Source organism: Malus sylvestris, chromosome 10, assembly GCF_916048215.2.
Source record: "Malus sylvestris chromosome 10, drMalSylv7.2, whole genome shotgun sequence".
Lineage (NCBI taxonomy): Eukaryota > Viridiplantae > Streptophyta > Magnoliopsida > Rosales > Rosaceae > Malus > Malus sylvestris.
The window spans coordinates 7133304-7158228 of NC_062269.1; the positions used below are offsets into that span (position 1 = coordinate 7133304).

General features: G+C 36.6%; 3 protein-coding genes across 4 annotated transcripts; 1 reads left to right on the forward strand and 2 right to left on the reverse strand.

Moving 5' to 3' along the window:
• Nucleotides 1-1894: 1894 nt before the first annotated feature.
• On the reverse strand, nucleotides 1895-4118 carry LOC126585493 (uncharacterized). Its single transcript, XM_050249941.1, has 5 exons — nucleotides 3955-4118; nucleotides 3268-3324; nucleotides 3052-3135; nucleotides 2786-2964; nucleotides 1895-2213 (listed from the first exon to the last, which is right to left on the reverse strand). The coding sequence occupies exons 1-5, from the start codon at nucleotides 3974-3976 to the stop codon at nucleotides 2118-2120; spliced, it is 438 nt and encodes a 145-aa protein (XP_050105898.1). The 5' UTR covers nucleotides 3977-4118; the 3' UTR covers nucleotides 1895-2117.
• A 3845-nt stretch (nucleotides 4119-7963) lies between these two features.
• On the forward strand, nucleotides 7964-18978 carry LOC126585477 (dynamin-related protein 3A-like). 2 transcript variants are annotated; one of them, XR_007610518.1, is made up of 21 exons: nucleotides 7964-8490; nucleotides 9091-9373; nucleotides 9456-9484; nucleotides 9597-9698; nucleotides 9976-10044; nucleotides 10134-10193; nucleotides 10331-10444; nucleotides 10807-10855; nucleotides 11007-11116; nucleotides 11930-12022; nucleotides 12200-12292; nucleotides 12382-12519; nucleotides 14097-14210; nucleotides 14316-14411; nucleotides 15523-15577; nucleotides 15774-15925; nucleotides 16043-16189; nucleotides 16701-16753; nucleotides 16868-16967; nucleotides 18131-18486; nucleotides 18632-18978. XR_007610518.1 is itself a non-coding variant. In XM_050249923.1 (20 exons), the coding sequence occupies exons 1-20, from the start codon at nucleotides 8110-8112 to the stop codon at nucleotides 18404-18406; spliced, it is 2514 nt and encodes an 837-aa protein (XP_050105880.1). In that variant the 5' UTR covers nucleotides 7964-8109; the 3' UTR covers nucleotides 18407-18978. The 2 variants fall into 2 exon arrangements, 1 of the variants encoding a protein (XP_050105880.1); XM_050249923.1 differs by having other exon boundaries at nucleotides 18131-18978.
• A 2248-nt stretch (nucleotides 18979-21226) lies between these two features.
• LOC126585492 (uncharacterized) lies at nucleotides 21227-22640 on the reverse strand. The gene is made up of 4 exons (XM_050249940.1): nucleotides 22107-22640; nucleotides 21890-22020; nucleotides 21747-21822; nucleotides 21227-21663 (listed from the first exon to the last, which is right to left on the reverse strand). The coding sequence occupies exons 1-4, from the start codon at nucleotides 22234-22236 to the stop codon at nucleotides 21458-21460; spliced, it is 543 nt and encodes a 180-aa protein (XP_050105897.1). The 5' UTR covers nucleotides 22237-22640; the 3' UTR covers nucleotides 21227-21457.
• Between the last annotated feature and the right edge of the window lie 2285 nt (nucleotides 22641-24925).

The window sequence follows — 24925 nt, forward strand, 5'->3', positions numbered from 1 at the left end:
TCAAATTCTTCAGTCGGCCTTATACTCTGGAGGAAACCAGAAAACCCTCCAGCTCAGTTCAAGAATAAGCCTGTGGAAAGTTACTTCTTCAAAAGCAAAAGTATCTCATATCATCTCTTCTCATTTTTCTTCTCTTTATCCTTCATGCTGTTGCAAGATCGGGAGAAGGTGAACAATCAGTCGGAGCTCTGATTGCTTACCTTGTCTGTCACCTCTTTTAGCAGACCCCCTAGCTCGGCGACTTGGGGGACTCCTACTACATGGTTTGTATCGCGCTTGACCAAGCCTGAAACTACAAGTAAGCTTCAAGTGAAATTGATACATTACCTTGTGCATCTCCACCAGTTAAAGATACCACCCCTGGATGGAGGAAAAGTACTTTCAGAGAAGATGCCACATCTACCTATGAGACAGATAAGGCAAGTCAAGACGACACCACACTCCGATACTTAGAAGTTTCGTGATTACGAGATCATTCTCCCACAATATTTCCTAATGTCATTTGTACTAAATCATTCACTTGTACTCACTAAAGGAGAGCTTGAACCTATGTACTTGTGTAAACCCTTCACAATTAATGAGAACTCTTCTATTCCGTGGACGTAGCCAATCTGGGTGAACCACGTACATCTTGTGTTTGCTTTCCTATCTCTATCCATTTATATACTTATCCACACTAATGACCGGAGCAATCTAGCGAAGATCACAAAAAGCAACCGTTTTCGCTACCTAGGATCTATCTTGCAAGAGAACGGAGAATTAGATGGAAATCTCAACCATAGAATACGAGCTGGATGGATGAAGTGTAAGAGCGCATCCGGCGTGTTGTGTGACCGTCGTAGGCCACTGAAGCTCAAGGGAAAATTTTATAGGATGGCAATAAGGCCAGCGATGTTGTATGGCACAGAATGTTGGGCGGTGAAGCATCAACACGTACACAAAATGGGTGTAGCGGAGATGAGGATGCTTCGTGGGATGTGTGGGCACACGAGAAAGGATAAGATTGGGAATGAGGATATCCGAGGTAAAGTAGGAGTAGCCGAAATTGTAGGAAAGATGAGAGAAAATCGGCTCCGGTGATTTGGACATGTGCAAAGAAGGCTGACTGACGCTCCGGTTCGAAGATGTGACTACGGGACAGAGGTTCAGGGCCGAAGGGGTAGAGGAAGACCTAGGAAAACTTTGGAAGAGACTCTAAGAAAAGACTTAGAGTACTTGGATCTAACGGATGACATGACACAAAACCGAACGCAATGGCGTTCTAGGATTCATATAGCCGACCCCACTTAGTGGGAAAAGGCTTTGTTGTTGTTGTTGTTGTTGTTGTAATTGTTGTCCAATCAATTTGTTCCACCTGGCATTTTAATCAATAAATGGATACTGTATTACTCAATCAAGGAGAGATTTTTCAATGATCGAAATACGAAATGGTACATCACGTGTCACTGTACAAATGATGAGATGTGTGCTAAAAAATTAATAACTTAAAACATAAAAATTCTCATCCTGTACATAAAAACACGTGATGTACCAGCCGTATTCCGATCATAATAAAAGGGGCCATAGATACACCAATCTGTATGTGGTCTAAACCCTAAACCCTAAAGTGACTGTATCTTTCACACCCCTAATAAGAACTTATAGGGTTTGTCTAACCCTATTGTAACTTAAACTCTGTATTTGGGGTGTATACATAGGCCGCGTATACAGCCACTCTGCCGCTATAGATCTACAAAGTCTTGGTTGTTTGATTACTACCTTACACTCAAACAAGAGAGACGCGATTAAACCCAAGGCCAGAAGATAATTTATGTCCCAATCCACCTCCCAGATCAGCCCCAGTAAAGAAAAGACCAGAACAGATGATATAAGGCTCCAAACACACTAACCAGCATAAGCTCCAAAGATCATTATTTTACCACCATGAATACTCAAAACCGAGTTCAAATAAGAGGCACTACTTAATGCAGCATGTTTCCCCATGCGTACAAAGATTTATATAAACCTTTCCCCCACAATAGATCACTAATTTCACCATCATGACAGGCACATGAATGAATAAAACGTTCAGACTTTAAAGCAGGTAATAATTGATTGTATGGCAGAGGAAGTAGTGCTTAGGCATTCAACATGCTGGAGTTCCTTTTGCACTCGGATAGCATATCCATGTAGAACTGGCACTTGCTGATATCACTTCCAAAGTGGTTGACGCACTGCAATGTCAACAAATAGACCGCAGTTAGTTCTCAAACAACTTCAAACTTCCCATTTCATTTCATTTAATAAGTATCGGTTAAATAAATTACGAGACTATTGTTTGAAACATGAACCAAAGTGGAAACCATTAAAAAGATATTCATGTCTCAATTAGCCAGAAAACTCTTCCGCAGACGCATGAGGAAACGTCATTACACAAATATCTCAAGATCCATATCATCATACTGTTAATTCACAAACAACAACACCAACAACACAGCCTTGTCCCCACTAAGCAGGGTTGGCCGTATGAATCCTAGAAAAGATGAGTTATGATCACAATTATAAACTACAAGGGATCTTAGGAATGGGTATAAAACAATTTTTAGCAAGAAACTACCGAACTTCACAACAAAGAAATGCATTATGTCAGGGCAAGAGAAGGTCAAAAAATTAAAAACTAGAATGGTATATTGCTATTTCATCCCCTTACTCATCCACAAGTATAACAAAGAGACACAATAGCATTTTATTTGAGACACTAAATTTTCAGGAAAATAAAAGGAAAAGGATGTAGCGTTTTGCATACATCTTGGAATGCCTTAGAGTGATTACTGCATGCATCTGAGCCACCCATGCTGCTAACCATGGGGACTGGAGCAGCAGCAGTAGCCTCAGAGACTGCAGCTTCATGTTGAATAGTGCGAGGACCCATCACAGCATCCACAGCCCTGTGTGCCACGGCACTTCCAGTACCAAAAGCCATACCTGCAACCGAAGGGTAAAATCAGACATACAACACCAATTTTAATGACAGTGCATGCACGGTTATAAGCAACCAGACAAACATATTACCCTGGGCTATGGTTGATCCAATTCCCGAAAGCATAGATCCACCACTTCCAGACTGAGCTGGAGCTGGAGGAGGAGCTTGGCGAACTGCATTGTCACACAGATAATTCAATTGGAGGTGAAAGGACAATATTATATTAACAAACAAAATAAACATCACTGCAATAAATGCTAACGTAGCAATAGTGCTAACTTATCAAAAAAGTTTAGAAAAGCTACCAGGCTGAGGTGGGTTGCGTGCAGGTGCATGACGAGGAGCTGGGCGAGCAGATCGACCTGCAAAAGGAGATTAAAGCACATTAAACTAAACATATACAACCCATAATTGAAGAAAATGAATACAAATGTAAATTCATCATGGCATGAAGACATCCAACCCAAACTCAAGCTCCCTCCAAAAGCTTACTACGACAAAAATAAATACAGTGTTTACCCCAGACACGGTGACATACAAGCCCTAAAATTTCATCAGCAGAATTTAAATCTAATAACTTTCTTTCGGTTATGGACATTGTAAAAACATGTAAAGCGCAGCGCACTATAAACTGCTTATGTCTCTTGATGTACTAATTAGCCTACTCAAACAATAAACCTAATTCGGAAAATAAAATGAAAACGATTAGAAAAAAAAAAATCTTCATAAAATAAGACAAACCCAAGAACCTCCATTGCCTTTGAAATTGGAAACCCTAGAAACCTAACCCTAATTAAACAACCGCATACGCAAATGTTATTGTACAAAGAAAGAGAAAATTCATATAGATTAATTGCTTTTCTCAGCAAACCCAAAACCCTAGAATAAACGGAAACAAATGGAAATCAAATCACACCAAACGGAGGGTTCTGATCTACAGAATAAGAAAGCAGAAACAGATATCGAGGAAGAGAAGAGACGGCGGCGTGTACCTCCTGAGCTTCGGCGAGCCATGGCAGCGAGAAAAACCTAGGGATTTAAGTCGACGAGTATCTGGGGAGATAAACAATTTGAGAAAGAAAGAGTGGAAAAACCTACCCGGCCCCCGGAGTCCCTCGCTTCTTTTATAGGCAAAAGAGTGAAAATCTGCTACGCCAATGAAATCGTGTGCTCGGATACGTGGCGCAAACCTATTTGATTATCTCATGGTCTTATTTGGTACTTTGACTTTTGGATGAGGATCGGCTGTTTTGAACGACGACCGGATCCGGGCCGTGGTTGTTAGATAAGGTCACAGTTAAAAGTTGGAATTATCTAGAAACAAATAAAAATGAGGAAGGGACGTATTGGTAAATTTAAAATTACAGCATGGTTTTTTTCTCGTGGGGTATGTGCTGTAGAAGGAAATATATATATTTTTTTTGTCTCAAAAGTAATACAAGTTGGAAAGAATTATATATCTACAAAAAAAAAAAATTATATATCTCAAATCCTATTGGAATCTTATTTTTAGATTTACAGAATCATATTTCTAAACAATATTAAATATAACACTCTCTCTTAAGTGTGTAAAACGTAAGAAATAATCACATAATGATTTTTGAAGTCTTCAAATGGCATAGGCAATTACACAAATGGTGATGAACGTGCACATCAAGATATGATCAACCTAAGATAAGTGACTCATTAAAACCTTGTCAGGTTAGTAAAACCCAATGGGACAAATGCTCATGAACTAGGGAAAATAGTACATTAAGGTCACTTGGTATCTACCAGATATTCCTCATGAGAACAACAAAACTCCTTAATTAGACTTCGAGCGGTATAATTTGGACAATTTACACATTCTATTTTCTCGGACAAATTTTGAAAAGTGGACTTTGGTAATGACTTGGTGAATATATTGACGGGATTGTCTTCTTTTGCTTCGATCTTTTGATGCTCTTGCTATTGATGAGAGAAGAACTTCGGTGTAATGTGATTGATATGGTTTCTCTTGATGTATGTTTTCGAATCAGTTATGCATGCAAAATGTCCTCAAATATTGTTGTTGGGGCGTCAATGATAGATGATAGACCACAAGTGCTTTGAATATGCTTGATTGATGCTAAAAATGATTATTATTATATTTTAATATTTAATCCAGTTACTTTTTTATTCCACACATTAACACAAAATGGGTTTGTCACATCACAAATATATCACAAACCGCAACCTTTGATAAGTAAAATGTTGTTTGATCCAAAAGTAAATTTTAAACTTAGATGTAAATTTTTCTTCCATTTTTTTTGTAATTTAGATAAATTTAATAAAAATCGTGGGGAAAGCTAAACAAAGGCAAGTGATGGAAGGAAAGAGATCCTCTCCTGATCTCTTCCACCAAGGTCACAGGATCAAGTAGTCCGGTCCTTTCAAATTTCATCCAACGGCCCACCTGTTTTGACCTCTTAAAAGCTATAATAATTTTGGCCGTTTGATGCAATTTGAAGGGTCCGAATCACTTGATCCGGTGGCTTTGGTGGAAGAGATATGGAGAGAATCTCTTTCCGTGGTGAAAGACTATGTTGTGAGGAAAATCTGTAAGATACCAATTCCTATTACTGATTCCCAGGATAATATTGTTTGGGGGCTAAATGAAAATTACAATTAAGTCTGCAACTTGGATCCAAAACGAAGAACGTTGATGTTTCCAATAGGCAGAAGCTTCTAAACAAAATGTGGAAATTAAACATCCCACCCAAAGTGAAAATGTTTAGTTGGCATTTAATAGAGGGAAGACTTCAAACAAGGAAAAGATTGAGTAGATACATTACCAGTGTTGATACTCAGTGCCTTTTATGCAATGGAGGCGATGAAGATCAAAATCATATTTTCTTACATTGTGATTTTGTGAATGAGGTCTAGAACGATAATCAGCTTAACATTGTTGGTAACTGCAATTGTTTAGTAGATTGGCTGCACTCATTCGATATTAAGGAAAAGACTGAGTTGAGTTACTTAAGCAAAGGATTACTAACGTGTTGGCAAATATGGAATGATAGGAATGGGGTTGTGTTCAGAAGCACTAGAAGGAGCCCTAATAGATATGTGTGAGTGCGTTGACCCTTGAAACGTATTATTTTATTGCTCCTAAAGCTAACTCCAATGGTAAGTATGTGAGGAGTGAAAAGGAAGAGGATCCTCTCCGAATTCATTTTGTGGGGATCTCTACATTCTAATCGTTCATCGTACATCGTGTAGCCAGTTTTCATCAAGTATTATTTGTGTTTAATTTTAAATAAAAAAATCAAATAATTTCTGACCACACGATGCACGATGAATGACTAAGATGTGAGAATCCTTACAATCTCCACAATTTGGATCCGGATGGAATCCAAATCCGAGTGAAAAGACTATTAAATGCCCCATTTTGTTAAAATTAATTTTGACGGTTCAATGGTCAATAATGTGGTTTCAGTAGGTATCGTCATTAGGGATGAGGATGGAAAGCCTAAGATTGCATGAGCTTTTAATTTAGGAGATAATACGATTATGGTAGCAAAGGATATGGCTCTGAGAGCAACTCAACCCCTAAGGGGTAGGGCGGCTCATAGCCCAAAATGGACAGGCACCCATCAAAACACCTCCAGCCTAGCCTAATAGGTTAGCACCCAGCCCAAACCAGTCTTTAGCACGACCCATAATATGTTGAGCCAAGACTCGACCTATGTGACGTCACATGCCCTTTTGTATTTTTTTTGTGCTAGAAGCGTGGGAAACACGCGCGAGTGGCCACGAGTCTAGACAAGAAAAAGGCGGCGGGGCTCACCGTTGCAGGCGCGATAGAGGGCACGAGATAAATGGCACGTGGCTCGTTTTGGGCCGTTGAATTTCCAATGGCTAGTTTTCTGGATCGTTGGATTTCCAACGGTAAAAAAAAATTTGAATTTCAAATCCAACGGCTACTAACGTGGCTTGATCTAGGCCGTCCGATCTAGAGATCAACGATCCATATTTTTTTACCAAAAAAGAAAAAAAGAAAAAAAAAGCCAACCGGTCAGATTTATGACCGTTTTCCATGTGTCCACATTTGGGTTGTTGGATTTGAATCTTTTTCAAATCCAACGGTCAAGATTAATTAACTTAATAAAAATGATTAAAAATGTTTAAAAATACAGAAAAAAATCTTAAAAAATTTATTATTTTTTCTACAAATACCTAACCATCATCTTACACAAAATAGTACTTTCGGATAATGACACGTGGCGTTACAAGATTGGCTAAAAATCATATCCGAAATTAAAACTAATTTTTTCATTCTTTTATAAAAAAAATTAATAATATTTGAAATGGGTTGGATGCTAGCGCATTTTTTAGAGATGGAGATGCTTTTTGCCAATTATTGTTCATTGGGTCTATCACTGTTCACTGAGTGGATTAAATAGGCTGGCGCATTTTTTTAGAGGTGAAGTTGCTTTGAGGAAGGCCATTGCTGGGCAAAGCGAAAGAAAAGACTCACATTATTGTCCAAGGAGATTCCAAGCTGATTGTTGAGGCGGTTCAGGTGCGTTGTGGAAACGCCTTGGAGGGTGAAAAGCATTCTTGAGGATGTCATTGGAATGCTTAATTACTTCCGGGAGGTCCATGGTCCCATTCTTTTAGAGAGACAAAATTTGTTGCTGATGCTCTTAGGAATGTTCAAAATTTGCATGTTTTGATTTTAGGGAAACTGATTGTATAATAGGTTTCTTGCTTTAATATATTATTTAAAAAAATAAAATAAAATAAACATGTACATTTTAAAACTTATACATGCCTCTCACTTAAAGTGAAAGGTCTTAAAATTCGTTAAAATCGAATTTAAATTAAATTATTGTTTAATATAAATAATATCGTTTAAAAAAAAAAAAAAAAAACTTGGATACAAAATTTGATTTTTGAAACTGTACCTTTGGTGTGTAGAACGTTGTCGATCCAAAAGTAAATTAATCCTCCTCCTCTCGTACCCCTTTCTCGTAAAGAACGGACTTAAACGGCTAAAAACTCAAAGGCTCCAGTCACACGATAATCAAATCAAACTCTCTCTCTCTCTAGTCTTTCTCTCCAAGAAATTTCCAAAACCCTAGGGCGTCACCTTCCAGTTCCTTCCTGCAAGATCCAATCCAACCATGGCCGACGAGCCCTCAGTGGCACCCCCCCAATCTGGTTCTTCTCCTTCACCCTCAGCTTCCCCCCTCGGCAACTCTGTGATCCCCATAGTGAACAAGCTCCAAGACATCTTCGCGCAGCTCGGTTCCCAATCCACCATCGAACTCCCTCAGGTAGCCGTCGTTGGCAGCCAAAGTAGCGGCAAGTCCAGCGTTCTCGAGGCCCTCGTCGGCCGTGACTTCTTGCCGCGTGGTTCTGAAATTTGCACGCGCCGCCCGCTCGTACTCCAGCTCTTGCAGACTAAGCGCAACGCTGACGGCACCGATGAGGAATATGGGGAGTTCCTGCACGTCCCTGGGAAGCGCTTCTACGATTTCTCTGAGATTCGGAGGGAAATTCAGGTGCTTTATTTTGGATCACTTGTCTGGGTATTTTAATTTTTGTTGTTTGGCTCCTAGGAAAGCAGGGCATGTTATGCAAATATGATCTGAATTTGAATATTGTAAGAAGTGACTTCATTGGGTTGCAAAGTGAGTGCAATTTTCTGAGCATAATCGGTTTAGCCCGACTTCCGGGCCAGTAGTTTAAGCGTTTACTATTCAGCAGTTCAGTGTTAAAATGCCACCATAGAAATGGAATTTTTTGTACTTAAATGTAGCCCCTTTGAATAAAATATTTACCAGAAAGTTTGCTTCCTTTTCTGACTCTAACCCTTACTTTCATTCTGCCAACAAATTTTTCGTTCCAATGTTTCCTACTTTTGACATTAAGGTGGTGTGAAACTAAAATTGTTTAGTAAGATTCTGCTTCTCTTTTGAGCTCTCTTTCATTTGCTTCTACTCACCCAAGTGTGGCGATAATAATTGAGTTATACTTTCATTTATATTATTTAGTTTTCGTTATGTATTCTTATGGAAATTGATGTATTAAGTTATGTACACACACATATATATATTTACATACGCGGTCTTCCACTTCTAAATAAATTTCTATTGACATAGGCTGTGACAGAGAGAGAAGCAGGGGTGAATAAAGGTGTCACAGACAAGCAGATACGCTTGAAGATATTTTCACCAAATGTTCTTGACATCACTCTAGTAGATCTACCTGGTATAACGAAGGTTCCTGTTGGTGACCAACCCTCTGATATCGAAGCAAGAATTCGGACAATGATCATGTCATATATCAAAATTCCAAGTTGTTTAATTCTTGCTGTTACAGCAGCAAATTCTGACCTAGCAAACTCAGATGCTCTTCAGATTGCGGGAAATGCAGATCCTGATGGTAAGTTCTGCTCTTCTGCATTTAGTATTCCTGGTTAAATTGTATCTGACTAGTAGTAGTATGTGCAATTTCCTATTGACAGGTCTTCGAACCATAGGAGTAATCACAAAGGTGAGATTTATTTTTTAACCTAGATTTCTTTTACAGGTTTAATACATTGACACATTTGCAAGATGTTTATTTTGTGCTGATATGGTTTTGACTCATGTTTTAATGACTTCAGTTGGATATAATGGATAGAGGTACTGATGCCCGTAATCTGTTGCTTGGAAAAGTGATTCCCCTGAGACTTGGTTATGTAGGTGTTGTGAATCGTAGTCAGGAGGTACTTTATCTTAAACTTCATAAAAGATTGTTTATTCTCTGCTGTATGTGAGATGATGGTGGTAAGTTTAAATGATACCTTATTGCTGTGGAACATGATCTTGTCAAAGATTTACACTTTTTTTTACTACTCCCTTTTTGTTCCTTTGAAAGTCATACCTAATAGTTATTTTAATTTGATGTTGGCTTTCTTGCGTATATGCAAATATGGATTATCAGATTAGGAAATTAATTTGAATTGTTTATAATAAGGCTGTTTATCATTGTACTTCATACAGGATATTATGATGAACCGAAGTATTAAGGATGCTCTTGTGGCTGAGGAGAAATTTTTCCGCAGCCGCCCAGTATGCTTACTCTTCCTTGAATTATTATTTATCTGTTGGCATGGATTTATAAACTCTTCTAAATAGAAAATTTTCATATGATGATATAGGTATATAATGGTCTAGCTGATCGCTGTGGCGTCCCTCAGTTAGCAAAGAAGTTGAACCAGGTATAACATTTTTTGAACTCTTATAAAGTTGTCTCGTGTTTGCAACTGTTATACTACTGTAATTTGGGCCCTCCCTTATGAAGGTTGCTATATTAATGCAGATAGATTATGAACTTAACCTTTATAATTATTTACAGATTCTGGTACAACATATTAAGGCAGTACTTCCGGGGCTTAAATCACGCATAAGCTCTACACTAGTGGCTGTTGCCAAGGAGCACGCCAGTTATGGGGAAATCACAGAATCAAAGGTGCGCTTATTGTTAGTTAAAACTATAGTGATCTATATGGATTATATTATTGGATGATTGAGTTTTATGCTGTAATATCTTGAGGTAATTGGGTTTCTGTCCTAACCACAATACAGGACTTGTTTGTAACTTATAATCTCTGTCATGCAATCTTCTGTGCTATATATTGATGTGATAATAGGCAGTTATAAATGTGATGCAACTTCAACGACCGTTGTGATGCCACAAGAGTTGTAAACTTGACTATTTTGACACTTGAATTCTATGCGTAGATTCCCCACTTTAAGTTCTTGTGGTCTTTGTCCTGAATATGATTCCTTTATGTTTATATAACTACCTTTCTTATTTTTTGTTGCCAATAGGCTGGTCAGGGAGCGCTTCTTCTTAATATTCTTTCAAAGTACTCTGAAGGTAAATATGGTTTTACGTGCTATTTATCCTTTTGTCTTTCCTAATAAATGCTATAGATCATGTCGTTTAGTTTGTATATTTTACCTGTGTATGCATCTGTATTGTGTAGAATGTATAAACTGATCTATCTGAAATTTCTTGTTGAAAACAGCATTTTCTACAATGGTTGAGGGAAAAAATGAAGAAATGTCAACAACTGAGCTTTCTGGTGGAGCACGAATTCACTATATTTTTCAAAATATCTTTGTGAAGAGTTTGGAGGTTTGAACTTTGTGTTACATATCTGGTTGAGATCTTATATTGCCGAATCTCTCTGATATTCTTTAATTAGTGGACCAGCATACAAATAACGTTTATGCTTTAATTTTGCATGTTACTTAAAATACAATTGTTTTGCTCTTTCCTAAGCATGATTTATTTTCCTTCATCTTCAGTACAATGACAGCATACTGAATTACAGTTTCAATAATATCACTTTCAAGAAATCTGTTCTATATTTTAATTTGTATGCCAATTTAGGTTATTGGTCCATTTGGACGGTTGAGAGCACAACAGATTGCAATTTAAAAATTATACTATTTTTCACTTCACCAATTAAATGGAGTAATTTTCTTATTTGTTTTTGTAGGAATGATAACTTTTAAAATCTTTAAAAGTGTATGCAGTTTTTTTCAATGTGGACACTGTCGTGACAGTCCGATGTTATATGGATATATGGGTGCTTAAAATTCAAATTAATGCAAGTTTGTCCTTTTTACTTTTTTTCGTTTTTGGCTGTCTTTCTACATGTATAAAGGGTAACTCAAGTGTTAAATGTTTCAATTTAAGTTTCTTTGTGATGAAAAAAATATGACCTTTGTCCTTAACACATTTTGAAGTATATTTCTGTGTGCAACTTTATAGAGTTTAAAAGTGTCAGATCTTGCTTATAGAGAAGTATGGTATGATGAGGTTTAAAAGCTAAATGACTGTTATTCAGTCTTTCCCTCTTCCTAAGGTGTTTTATGGTTGGCATAGGGGTCACCTTTATAAGCTTTGCCATTATTAAATGATATGATTTGGTTTCGTCTGTAGGAGGTGGATCCATGTGAGGATCTTACAGATGATGACATTCGAACTGCCATTCAAAATGCCACCGGTCCTAAATCTGCATTATTTGTACCAGAAGTAGGTTTTATTACTTTCTCACTTTCTGCTTTTTTATTTTATTTTATTTTTTAATTTGTTTACTTGTGATTTAGGAGCAGATTGTTTAATTTTACATTAGCATGTCCATTCTTTCTTTATGTCTTTTCTTTTCTTTACTTGGACTCTCTCCGTTAATCTTAACTTTCATGCATATAGGTACCTTTTGAAAATCTTGTCCGGAGGCAAATAGCTCGCTTGTTAGATCCAAGCCTTCAGTGCGCTAGGTTCATATATGATGAGTTGATGAAGGTAGAAAAAGTGGTACTTGTATTTTCATTTGTTTTCTCGGTTATACTCATTCCTAATTCGGTTTTCAAATAATATTGTTATCTGTTCAGATTAGTCATCGCTGCCTAGTAAGTGAATTGCAGCGATTCCCTATTCTAAGAAGGCGTATGGATGAAGTCATAGGGAACTTCCTGCGGGAAGGCCTTGAACCCTCTGAGACAATGATTGGGCATATTATTGAGATGGAGGTATGGTAGTTAAGATACTTTGCACTATAGTGGTGGTGCATTATTTGAATTAGTTGGTAATGCTAATTCTTTTTGACCTCTGTGAACCATAATTTTTATTTTTTATTTTTTAATTACTGCCTTATCTTTGCTGGTATCATCTATTGCTTAATCTATGTCCCTGTTCTGCCCAAGTTGGAAATGATGTTGGGGCTTTGGTATTTAGTTTCCTTATGTTTTCTGCTGTATCTGGCCCTGCCTGCTGTATTATTGTCATTTGGTGCATATACTGTTAGTGTTTATGGCTATTGGTTCTGAGTTTTTATGAAGGATTATGTATTTGAATTTCTGGGTGGAACTGCAGAGAATGTGCAGCGATGGTGATGTGAAAGATGATGATTGCATTGATTGTTTTTTCACACATATTGTGTGATATTACCGTTAAAGGAGAGAGGAGAGATTCTTCTCTAACTTACATCAAGATCAAATCCTAGCCTTCAATATTATCACCCTATGAGGTGATTACACATTTCATAATTCATCTCTTAAATCTTAGGCTAGCTAGAGAAGCCGCTTGGACTATGATCCAACGGCTCTCATTACATCCAAATGAAAACATTATAAAATGAACTTTAAATGTAACTTTGGCTCTAAGAAATCTGGAGAAAGGGTTAAGCATCAACATCTACAGTCATGGAATTGGTTGGCATTAATACTTTTACTTATAACTTGATTTTGGTAATAATTTACATTTGTCTAAACTGGATTCAACAAATTCCCTACTGCATAACGGCTCAGTGATGCCATTTTCGTAACGTGGAATTGTATTGGGACCCAATACTTATTTTAAATGTGAATCTTCCATTTTACCCGATATGAAATTACCGTTACAGACATAGCATTTAAAAGAAATTTCACTAGACCCAAAAACTGAAACACATACCTACAACCTACAGCTTCATCAAACCCTCACTGACTCACTATTATTCTCACAAGGTCAAACATCTAACTAAGGCCTAACAAGGTTTAGACGCTCACATTGATGGAAATAAGCTGTTCTTGAGGGATGGAGGGTCAAATTGTTGTTTGAAAGCCTCCAAATGAGGTATTGACCAACTTGTTTGAGTTCTTTTTAGTAACCTTTCCATGAATTAAAAACTACTGGTCACGGTTTTGTTGGGTAAATTAGCCTTCTGAAATAGTTTCTTGGGCATATAGAACTATTGGGAAAAGGTCAGGTTTTGGGAATCATTATAAGCTTCACTTTCTCCACCATCTAGGGATCTGTCATTGTCTGTAATTTTATTAGATTGGGGAGCTTCTGTAGGATAGCTGTTCGAGTTGTACTACATTGTAAGAGGGTAGCTTTTCAAGTTCTACCACTATGTTTTGTATGGATTTTTTAACTCTTTGGTAAAATTTAGTTTCTCATAAAAAATTTGAAATGAGCATGTTGGGTCCCAATAAGGATCCCATGCTTATACAGATTTTGGACTATAGCAACTTCAGAACCTTTCAGAGCATCTGTAATTGTTTTTTTCTTCGCCTAATGTATTTTTGCGAGCATATTTGGGTCTTATTGTAATTCAATTTTGCAGATGGACTACATCAATACTTCACACACAAATTTTGTTGGTGGGAGTAAGGCTGTGGAGCTTGCATTGCAACAGGTGAAATCCTCTCGGATACCACTGCCCCTTTCAAGGCAAAAGGTATATGCATTAGTTGTATAATTTTTCCACTGCAATCAGTCGGTCCCTTTTTTTTTTTTATATTATAAATTCTTTGATGTCTTTTATTTCTGTTATGTGAATTAGGATGGTGTAGATTCTGATAAGGCACCAACATCTGAAAGAAGTTTGAAATCTAGAGCAATTCTTGCCAGACCAGTAAATGGAATTGTGCCTGACCAGGTATGGGAAAGTTGTCCCTTTTCTGAGGTTCATTATATGGCAACTCAGCTTGAGTTGCTAAGCAATTTTTCTATAGTTACCACAGTTACATGTGTAGAGAGACACTAAATTTACTACCATTAATCACAATCAGTGTTTTCAATGGCATTAGCCAGGCAGGTAGTCCTCTGAAAAGTGAACTCCTGAAATTTGTAAGCCTTTTTCATGAGGCGTACGCGTCATTCCTTTAAATTTACCTGTGCCAACAGATAGAGTGAAAGTTAAAACAACCGAAAATATCCTTTCCTCCCTCTCCGTAGCAGTTCACTTGGAAACCCTAAGATTGAACTCTAAACTGACTAACAGCAGCTCTCAGCTTTAATCCATAAAACCCAACTATCTTGGAGGTAAATTAGGAAATAATCCCTATCTCTGCAGAAATTCTGGTAGTTTCTGTTTTGTACCGCTTGTGCTAGTGTCCTTGATAACCCATTTTGGGTTTTTTACATATAAGACCTTGATAAGATTGCACTTTTAGAGAAAAACACTTCAAACCCCATGAGAGAAGGGAAACAATTGAATTTCGCAACTAATAATAAATTAGAACATGACAAGTGGATAGTTGAGGTTTTTTTTTCTTCTCCAATTTATCTCAGGAAGTGTTTTATTATGAAACTTATAGTTGTCAGGGTGTGTTTTGTTTCTTTCCCTTTGTTTTTCTGGTTTCAAGCTTTCAATATAACTTCAGAATATAGGAACTGGTTTTGTCCTTTTGACTTTCGTGATGAGGACATCAACAAGAAGTTTTTATGGTTCATTGCTGGAAGAGTTAAAAGAGAAAGAAGACATTCCAATTCCTTTTAGAACTGGATTAAAACTTTTGGGCCGGGTTTTATTATTAGTTCCTAGTTTTATTTAAAGTTTCCCGTTTCTAAAAGGATTTGGTTACTTTCCTATTCTAGTGGGAGTGTCATAAAAATTGTAGGGGGTTATTTATACTATCATATTGATATATCGAGGCTTCCACCACCTTGCAAGAACCAAACGCCTTGCCTTATACCTTCACCATTGAAAACACTGGTCACTATTTCAGCTTGTAATTGTATTTGTGATTTGTATGGATGACTGACAGGGTGCAAGACCTGTGGCAGACAATGAAAAAGTTGCATCTTCTGGGAATATATTAGGTAACACAATTTTCTTTTTAATATTTTTGGTGATTATGGTAACATGTTGACACTAAACGATGAATTCAACAATATCTGTATAATATGTGTTGTCCTCTTGGTGGGATGATAGTGTATCAATGCGTGACATGTTGGAATTCACATGAAATGATGGAATTCAATGTATTTTATTTTGTCATCTTTTGCAATTATTTAGGAGGTGCAACTGGTTCAAGTTGGGGGATTTCTTCAATTTTTGGTGGGAATGATAACAACCGCACACCTGCTAAAGAAAGCTTAATAAACAAGTCATATAATGAACCTATCCACAACATTGAACAAGCAGTCTCAATGATCCATTTAAGAGAGGTATTTTGTCATTTTCAATGTTGACTTTGCCTGTGGGCCTTTATTGTAATTCATTTCTAAATATCCGACATTATTTTATTTTTCTGTGTTTTCCTAACTTGTTTACCCTTCTTTCAGCCCCCAACTGTATTGAGGCCCACAGAGAGCCACTCAGAGCAGGAGACAATTGAAATTGCAGTCACAAAACTCCTATTAAGATCATACTATGACATTGTTAGGAAAAATATAGAGGATTCTGTACCAAAAGCAATAATGCACTTCCTGGTAATATCAACTTTCATGGATGTGCCCAGCTATTTACTTTTTATTTTGCGTCTTTTTTCCAATGTTTTCTTTTTCATATTCTGGAATGGTATGATATTATAGTTTTGTGTTATACAATTACCTATGAGGTACAAGTGGTAGAATTGATTTTCATTTAACGTGGGATGTCAAATTTGTACAATGATGAAACTTCAACTATTTTCTTGCAACCTCTTAAATCTAATGCTTCCTTATTATACCCACAAAATTTGGGAGTCTTGTGAGTAAACAAAGTTTTTTTAACCATATATATAATATATGTATTTGTTTGCTCATCCGCCTTGCATATATTCTTGTACTATTTTATTGTATGAAAGTATATGTAGTATTGTTTTTTTTTTTAAGCCATAAATTTATGTATATTTTCCCAAGATATTGCATGATTAAACTCATTATCAGTCGTGTGATCTAAACTGATTTATGAGCATTTCATAGATTATAATTACTATTTTCATCATCAATATGTACTCAGGTAAATCATACGAAGCGTGAGCTGCACAACGTCTTCATTAAGAAGCTTTACCGGTAACAGAAAAAGCATCTGCCAATTTTAAATGACACTGTATATGTTTTATGCCATTTACTACTTTCCTGTATTGACTGTTGATTGATCGGTTTGGTTTTTACGATGTCAAACAGTGAGAACCTATTTGAAGAGATGCTGCAGGAGCCAGATGAAGTAGCAATGAAGAGAAAGCGCACCCGGGAAACGCTCCGAGTTCTGCAACAGGCTTTTCGGGTATGTTTTTCCTAATTGAGCTTCAGAGGTTGAAGGGCTCAAGTTTTTTCTTTGCTTATAAACAAGTCCACCTGGAACTCCGTGGAAATAGAGTCTCTGCATTATCTGTGCGCATTCCGTACATTGGTGTGTGTAGATCATCCCAATTAAATGCCAATGGCAAATTGAACTTCAATCTGGGCAAAGCAGTATGGGATTTTAGGAAATTTTGATTTACTTAAACAAATATTTCATATTTTGACATAGGTTAATGGACATTTCATTTTCTAATATAGGTTAATGAAAACAAATTTTCTCTTCAATTAAGGCCAATACTTGTTAAAACTTCTCATCAACCTCCCCTTAAAAACGCAAAATTTTGATTGAAATCGATTTTCAACGGAATGAAAAGGACATATATGGTAGAATCGTAACTATAGAATACGACCCTAATTGAAATGCATACATTTGTCTCGTACATTATGGGGATGGTGAGAATAGATATATTTTACATCCCAGAGGGGTTATAATTGGAGATACCATTGTTTCTGGTACATAAATTCCTATAAAAATGGGAAATGCCTACCTTTGAGTGTGGTTTGGACTATTGATTTACGTAATTGGAAGTAACCAATTAGGTTTACGACGAAACCTATAAATCGATCACTGATCCAATTTGAGTACCTCTACAGGATAGACCTCAACAGAAAACTGAAGAATAATGGCAGCAAGTGATTGAGTTTAGTAGTTCCTCATATAAAATTATTGACTGGAGATATAGTAATATGGAGAAGACAAGTGATCTCAAACAAATCACCCATTTAGATTTCTACTTCTGCTTTGCAAAAAGTACCAGTCGCTGAGTATATTTTAAATTCAAAACTAAACATTTATAAAAATGTGGTCACTAATCTGTGCTACTTTACTAAATCGGAACGCTATGTTTGGTAGATGGCTGGGCAGTTTGGCTCTTGTTCTACTGGAGGTTAATATGTTTCATTTGTGGTAGTAATGTTTGGGATTTTGTATCTTTTTGGTGAATTACTTGTCGACAATGAACTCTTTTGTGTCATTACTTAAATGTGATTCTTTTAAAAAAGAAAAAAGAAATTACCGCTTTTAGATCATATGGCGGGAAGTGCTCAGTTTAGTACCTGGTACTCACTGTTTTTCTTTGTTTGTAGACATTGGATGAACTGCCTTTGGAAGCCGACACAGTTGAAAAAGGTTACAGTTTGGGTGCTGATCCAACAGGGTTGCCAAAGATCCATGGATTGCCAACATCATCAATGTATAATACAAGTAGTTCACATGATTCCTACACAGCATCACCTAAGAATACGAAGTCTAGAAAGTCGTCTCACTCGGGGGAGCTTCACTCGCCATTTTATTCTAATGCGGATTCAAACGGAAGTGGACGCATGTACATGCCTGGTCTATATCCAACTGTTGATCAATAAGCGGTTCGAGTAGCACTGCAAGTCTTTCAAAACAGTGTCAAAGTATTATATTCATTTGATTGCTCTATCCGATTCTGGAGGTGATTGGAAGTACACCTTCAGCAGGCAGATTGTTGGGGAGTTGGTACCCGGCATTGCTTTTACATCTGCGTATTTCTCGACCCGTTTATTTTATATAACAGTATAGGAAGCTGATGATTGTATTGTTTTATTGTTCTTAACTAGGCCCCAAGAATAACAGGGACCTGTCTCTCTTACCTATTTTTGACAGAGTCAGATGGTTCTCTCAACTCCTCACTCTCAGATATGCATATTTATGTTATCTATATTTTTCGTTTTTCTTTTTTTTTTTTCATTTGATCTCTGTTTCGAAATTATGCGTACCGCAACAACCATTTGTTAATTATCCAAGTGAGGGGAAATTTGTTTTAACTTTCTTATGTGTATTTTTTCTTGGTAAAGAGTTTTCTTATGTTTTATTTCTTTGTTGTAAGAGTAGATTTCTTATGTTTTAATGGCCATGGATCCTAAGATCAATGGGAATGTAATCACAGCCATCCTTTTATGACTCATTTTCGTCATCTTTAGTTGTGTGTGTGGTTTTTTTATTTTTATTTATTATTATTATTATTTATTTATTTATTTATTTATTTTGGTTAAGGTGCAAGCTAGTGATATTAGATGCCAATTTGTTTCGTAATTGTATATCGGGTCTAGGACCTGTAAGTCGGGGCGTGTCCAAATATTCTAAATACAAAATGGCCGTGCCATGGTGGGTTCAACAAATTGGCAGCGCAGGGCGGGGCAAGTCCAAATGTCTTTAATTACAGTTGTCAAAAAAGGAATTGAGTTGGTTTAGTGTGTAGGTTAGAAATAAACAGATAAAAATAATTTGTCTAAAATACTTTTGAATTTAACAGTTGTTTAACGGAATTGAGTGAAGTGAGTCCAAAACAGTTGAAAATGTCAGGGAATAAAGTAAGACAAAATCAATTTCAAGGGTAAATTAAGACTAAATGATTGTTACAATAATCATTTCAATTGGTAGGCCTTATTAATAATTAACAATTTTATATAAAACAAAAACAAGTGTGTCCTTTGTTAAATAATAGATTCCCACTGTGACAGTAATGTTCAAATCTCAGACAAGAGAGCAGAAATATAAAAATAAAATAAAATTGTAAGAGGATAGATCGGAATATAAAGCTGTCAAATATAATTCCACCTGCAAAGACAGACAGCTGTCAAACATATGGTTGATGACTCAGGAATAGAATTCTCTTCCCTTATATTTTCATTCCCTTTCCTCATTCCTCTTTCATTTTGTTTTTTTGTTTTATTATTTCTATAAGAAAATCAATATAAGATATTAACGTGATTTAACCGTAACTGTTCAAATAGAAGGAGAGCAAAGAAAAAAGATATTAGGAGGTGAGAGAATCCTTGGATGATGACTCAAGGGTCTGTGTGCCGAATCCTCGTATGCCTGCCTATTTGGGAAACCTCACTACTTTATTTCCTAGGATTCTTTCTCATGCACTCCTCCACATCAACTAATTGGAAAATAATATAGCCACTTGGTCACCACTTTTCAAACCCTCATCGTTCAGCTAGTAGCTACAACCGATCCCTATCCAACTTGGTTGGCGACCTCCCGCAGAATTGAACCTCAATCCTGGGTTTGTGATTTGAGTAATATTTTATTTCTCATCACTTATTATCAAGGTATTAAATATCGATAGTATCGGAAATATCGGTAGTCCGAAAATACGGAAATATTGATGGAAATATCGGGATAATATCGATATCGATAAAAATAATATGGAAACCACGGAAATTGTAAGAAAAACTTGGAAATTTTTATTGAAACTTTGCAGGATGTTTATTTAGTCAATTATCTATTAGTTTATCACAAAAAATTGGAAGGAAATGCATTGCATGATGGATTTAACATTATCAAGTTGATTATATAACGAGCTGGCAAACATTGTGAGTGTAGAAAATATGTAGTAATTAATGAAAGAAGTTTAAACACACCATAATAATTTATATATCATGAATTAGTACAATATTTTACACTTTATACATTGCATGGTAAGATACATGAGTGACTTAGTACCACATAGAGTTCCTATGAGGTTCAAATTTTTCACTATCTTCATCATCTCTATGTGTAGAGTGAGTGTATTGTGAAGAGTAGTTATCAAATGATAAATCCCCAAAATAGTTTTGCATGTAATTGTTAACATGCCACCCATATGGATCCGAGATTGGTTGACCTTGTCCATAAGCAAAATCATTTGAAGATTGAGTTTCGGATTGTTTCCATGAGTCACTCGATTCCATCCCAACAGGAATCGGATATGAAGGATAGGGAAATGGTTGGTTATGAGTATAAACATAGTTAGTACTTCCCAATCCAACAGAGTCTGAAATTATAGATAACGAGTCATCTTCTTGACTTGACAAAATCCCCTTGCCTATTTCTCTACGAGTATAGTCATTCCCTATGGCACCAATTCCTGGTCCTGCCCGCCTACTGCCATGGTCCTCATCCTGTGTTGCATGCGTGAAGTTTGCCTCACTAGTGAAGGGGCTCATAAATCCGGGAGGTGGTTCAACATAGTTTCCATATCCACCACCACTACCTCCAGCTCCACTATATCCTTCATCATTCCCACCTCCGGTGGTAGGTGAGTCTCATCCTGATCTTGTACTAGAGCTATCATTAGTATCAGCACGATGTTGTGGTTGTGTAGGATTGGAAGAAGATGGAATTCCAGTGTTTCTTGGTCTTGGGTGCAAAAGTTCTTCCAAAGAGTCAGCGCTGCTAGATCCCACCTCCTCCGCTAATACTCTTTGTACATTTATCCCTTCATTACGTGCTTCTTCAGCAACTCTGGGAGCTGGGTTGCCTTCATCATCATCTAAATGAAGAGGTCTAATCCATTGATAAAGTTGGTTACCCTCTGTATCATCATCTTCAGCAACAATATCAAACACATCTAGTGGGTCACCACGGTCGACATGATCTATTTCTGCTTCCTTATCTCAAATTTGAAGCTTCATGTTGTAGTAGCAATAAACTAATTTTTCCAACCTACTATGAGCCAACCTATTTCTTTGCTTTGTGTGTATGAGTGCAAATGTGCTCCAATTTCTTTCACAAGCAGATGAGGAAGCTGTTTGTGATAATACTTTGATTGCTAACTTTCTCACAGTTGGTGCATCGGTCCCATACATGATCCACCATTCAGCTGCAATGAAAATCAATGTTGATAAGCCTAATAACTCCAACAAATTCTATTATAAACTTATCGTGAAATATGTTTACACTCACTAGGAGACATTTTTGTTCGAGCAGCAACTGATGTTGGTTCTCCAAAAGTTCTTCTTGCATCTTTAAACCATGTTAGCTGAATTCAATAAATCGTGTTAGTTTAATCCAACAAAGTAATTATTATAATTTAAGTAATTGTGTACCTCATTTCCAAATTGGCCAACTGCTGGTGATACAGGGTCTAATTTAGAGTATACATTATGTACAGCACGTATAAGGGTACCATCATCTCCAACACCGGGTCTGTATTGGTATCGAGGATTCAAATAATATGCTGTTCAAAGAAACACATACTCTAATAAGAGAAATAATACTCATACAACTAAAGAAATGAATTGCAAATTATGACATAATTTATACCTGCTGCATGCAAATCGTGGTATAATGTTTTATACCATCGGTCTTCAATTATCTTTATGACCCACCTTGCACCATGTTTTCTTTCCAATTCATCCTTCACTACACGCATCAACTCATATATTGCCCCCATAGTAGGATACACTTCTGTGTCAACGATCCGTCAAACTTTGTAAAGAGGTTCAAACACTTGGCACACATGTTCTGATTGAGTCCAAAAAGCATGATCAAGCACTATACTTTCCACCATACGACCTGCATTTGAGCGGCTGAAATTGTGGTTGGCCCAATCGTCACTAGTGAATAGTTGCTTCAACCCTGCTTTCTTCTTAAGTAGGATGTCTAATGTAATATAGTTGGTGGCGAATCGAGTGGTAGCTGGACGAATAATTTCTCCTTTGCAAAATTCACGCATCTTTGCCAACAACCAACTGTGATTGTAAATATAATTTGTGATCGTTCTAACTCTTTTTACCACAGTAGCAACATTTTCTCTCTTCCCCATTGCCTCAAACATGAGATCAATACAATGTGCTGCACATGATGTCCAAAACACATTATGATGCTTTATTAACTTTTTCAAGCTTTGACAAATGCAGAACCGTTGTTGGTCACGACTTGGACAACATTATGCTCTCCCACCTCCATGATTACATCCCTCAATAATTTGTAAATATACTTGTAGTTCTTTATATGGTCTGAAGCATCAATAGACTTAAAAAAAATTGTCTTTCCCTTGGAGTATACCATGAAGTTTATGATAGACAATCTGGTCGGGCCAGTCCATCTGTCACACATGATTGTGCAACCATTAGTTTCCCACTTTGACCTCAACTTGTTAACATACTCGCCAATGTCTTTATACTCCATATCCAAATATTTGTTTCTTATCTCATAGGGAGTGGGAGGTTGTACTCCAACACCGGCCTGTTGACATCCCACTACCATATTTTTGAAATGATGTGATGATACTTTCTCAGCAAGGACATTTTTATAGATAAAGAACTTGCTAATTAGACGCCCAATTCCCTCATTCACATTACCTCCAGTGAAATAACTCCAAACACTCTTTTGACGTGCTTTGGATGACTTATATAAACTTGGGGCTATTGGTGGTGTTGATTGTGAATTTCTAAGACTGCCTCCCTGTCTCATTTGTGCACCACCACTTGTCCCGGAACCTTGTGCTCTATTAGGAATTTTATGAAGGTGTTCTCTTTCCCATGCTAACTGTTTGGAAGCACGTAATGCTTGTTTCAAACTGCGTCGTTCTTCAGGTCCCATGTCATCATCACATTCGTCCTCATCGTCATCATCATCACTGTCAACCGCTTGGCCAATGACTTCTCCTCGTAGCCCAGCTTGAATATTTTCCATTCCATGTGTTATCTTTTCCTTCTGCTATTTTTTATTTTTTAATAATGTGCTGATGAATGCCTTCACTTCTGGGGGGACATTATCGCACCGTTGGACATTTTTTGCTGAATCTAATCCACTAAGATGGTACTTAAGTTGTGTCACTCCGCCACTCTTCATTACCCGACCACAATATTTGCAAATTGTGCCATGTTTGTTTCTGTTTATTGGGTCTCCATGATCCCAAGCTGGATCACGTTTAGTAACTCCACTGGACATCTTAAACGTACCTATATTTATTTTTCATGAAAATTAGACAATTATTTTTTGGCTAAAAAATATAGTAGTGATGACGGTTATATAAGAGAACCTAAATAATAAAGTTATTCTACAGAAGAATTAAATACGAAGTAAAGAAAATGATTGTAAAAATTTAAGTAATTATAAAAATAATATGGAATAATAAAACCTAATATTAATGAATAATAATCCAATTTGATAAAAAAATAATCCTAATATAAAACATAGTGATGAATAATAATCCAATTTAATAATAATCCAATTTAATGAATAATCCAATTTGATAATAATCCAATTTAATGAATAATAATCCAATTTGATAATAAAAAAACCTAATATTAATGAATAATAATCCAATTTGATAATAAAACCTAATATTAATAAAATAATAAATAACATTAAACATATTAAAATTATCCTAGGGAATAATTATACAACATTACTTAATTACTTAAAAAAATTAACATGTAATTGTTAACATTACTTAATTACTTACAAAAACTAACATTGTAACATCCCACATCGCCTAGGGGAGTGATCCTTAAATGTATACTCTCATCCCTACCTAGCACGAGGCCTTTTGGAAGCTCACTGGCTTCGGGTTCCGTCGGAACTCCGAAGTTAAGCGAGAAGAAGGCCAGAGCACTCCTATGATGGGTGACCCACTGAGAAGTTGCTCGTGAGTTCCCAAAAACAAAACCGTGCGGGAATGGTAAGCCCAAAACGGACAATATCGTGCTACGGTGGTAGAGCGGGCCCGGGATGTGGTGACCCGAGCCGGGATGTGACAAACATGCAAGTATTAATTACTTAAAAAAATTAACATACGAGTCCACACAAATTTTTTTGTTGTTGTATAAATTACAATAATATAAATATAAGTTTGTAAACTTACTTTAAATATGGAACCCTTTGTGTTCAAGCTCTGGAATAGATCTGGAATGGCTTTGAAAGGGGTAAGGGAAAAAGAAGAAACTAAAATGCTCTGAATGGCTCTGATACTCCACCTCCTGAAAGAATATCACAGTGGCACACGATTTTGAATGAAACCACCATCCATGGTCTGAAATTGTACAAGTTATAATTGTAAAAGTTGTATGCACTTTGAATTATTTAGATTCTTTTCAAAGAAATCACCATTATTTTTGTCCATGGTCTGAAATTGT

Excerpts from the sequence above, each read along its gene's own strand:
- LOC126585493 (XM_050249941.1), bottom strand. The coding sequence starts at position 3,976 with ATGGCTCGCCGAAGCTCAGGAG. Across the intron at positions 3,136-3,267 it reads ACGCAACCCACCTCAGCCTG|TTCGCCAAGCTCCTCCTCCA; the intron begins GTAGCTTTTCTA and ends GTGACAATGCAG. Across the intron at positions 2,965-3,051 it reads TGGATCAACCATAGCCCAGG|GTATGGCTTTTGGTACTGGA; the intron begins GTAATATGTTTG and ends CTTCGGTTGCAG.
- LOC126585477 (XM_050249923.1), top strand. The coding sequence starts at position 8,110 with ATGGCCGACGAGCCCTCAGTGGCACCCCCCCAATCTGGTTCTTCTCCT. Across the intron at positions 10,445-10,806 it reads GGGAAATCACAGAATCAAAG|GCTGGTCAGGGAGCGCTTCT; the intron begins GTGCGCTTATTG and ends TGTTGCCAATAG. Across the intron at positions 15,926-16,042 it reads CAATGATCCATTTAAGAGAG|CCCCCAACTGTATTGAGGCC; the intron begins GTATTTTGTCAT and ends CCCTTCTTTCAG.
- LOC126585492 (XM_050249940.1), bottom strand. The coding sequence starts at position 22,236 with ATGGGGGCAATATATGAGTTGATGCGTGTAGTGAAGGATGAATTGGAA. Across the intron at positions 22,021-22,106 it reads CCACGATTTGCATGCAGCAG|CATATTATTTGAATCCTCGA; the intron begins GTATAAATTATG and ends TTCTTTGAACAG. Across the intron at positions 21,823-21,889 it reads TTGGCCAATTTGGAAATGAG|CTAACATGGTTTAAAGATGC; the intron begins GTACACAATTAC and ends TATTGAATTCAG.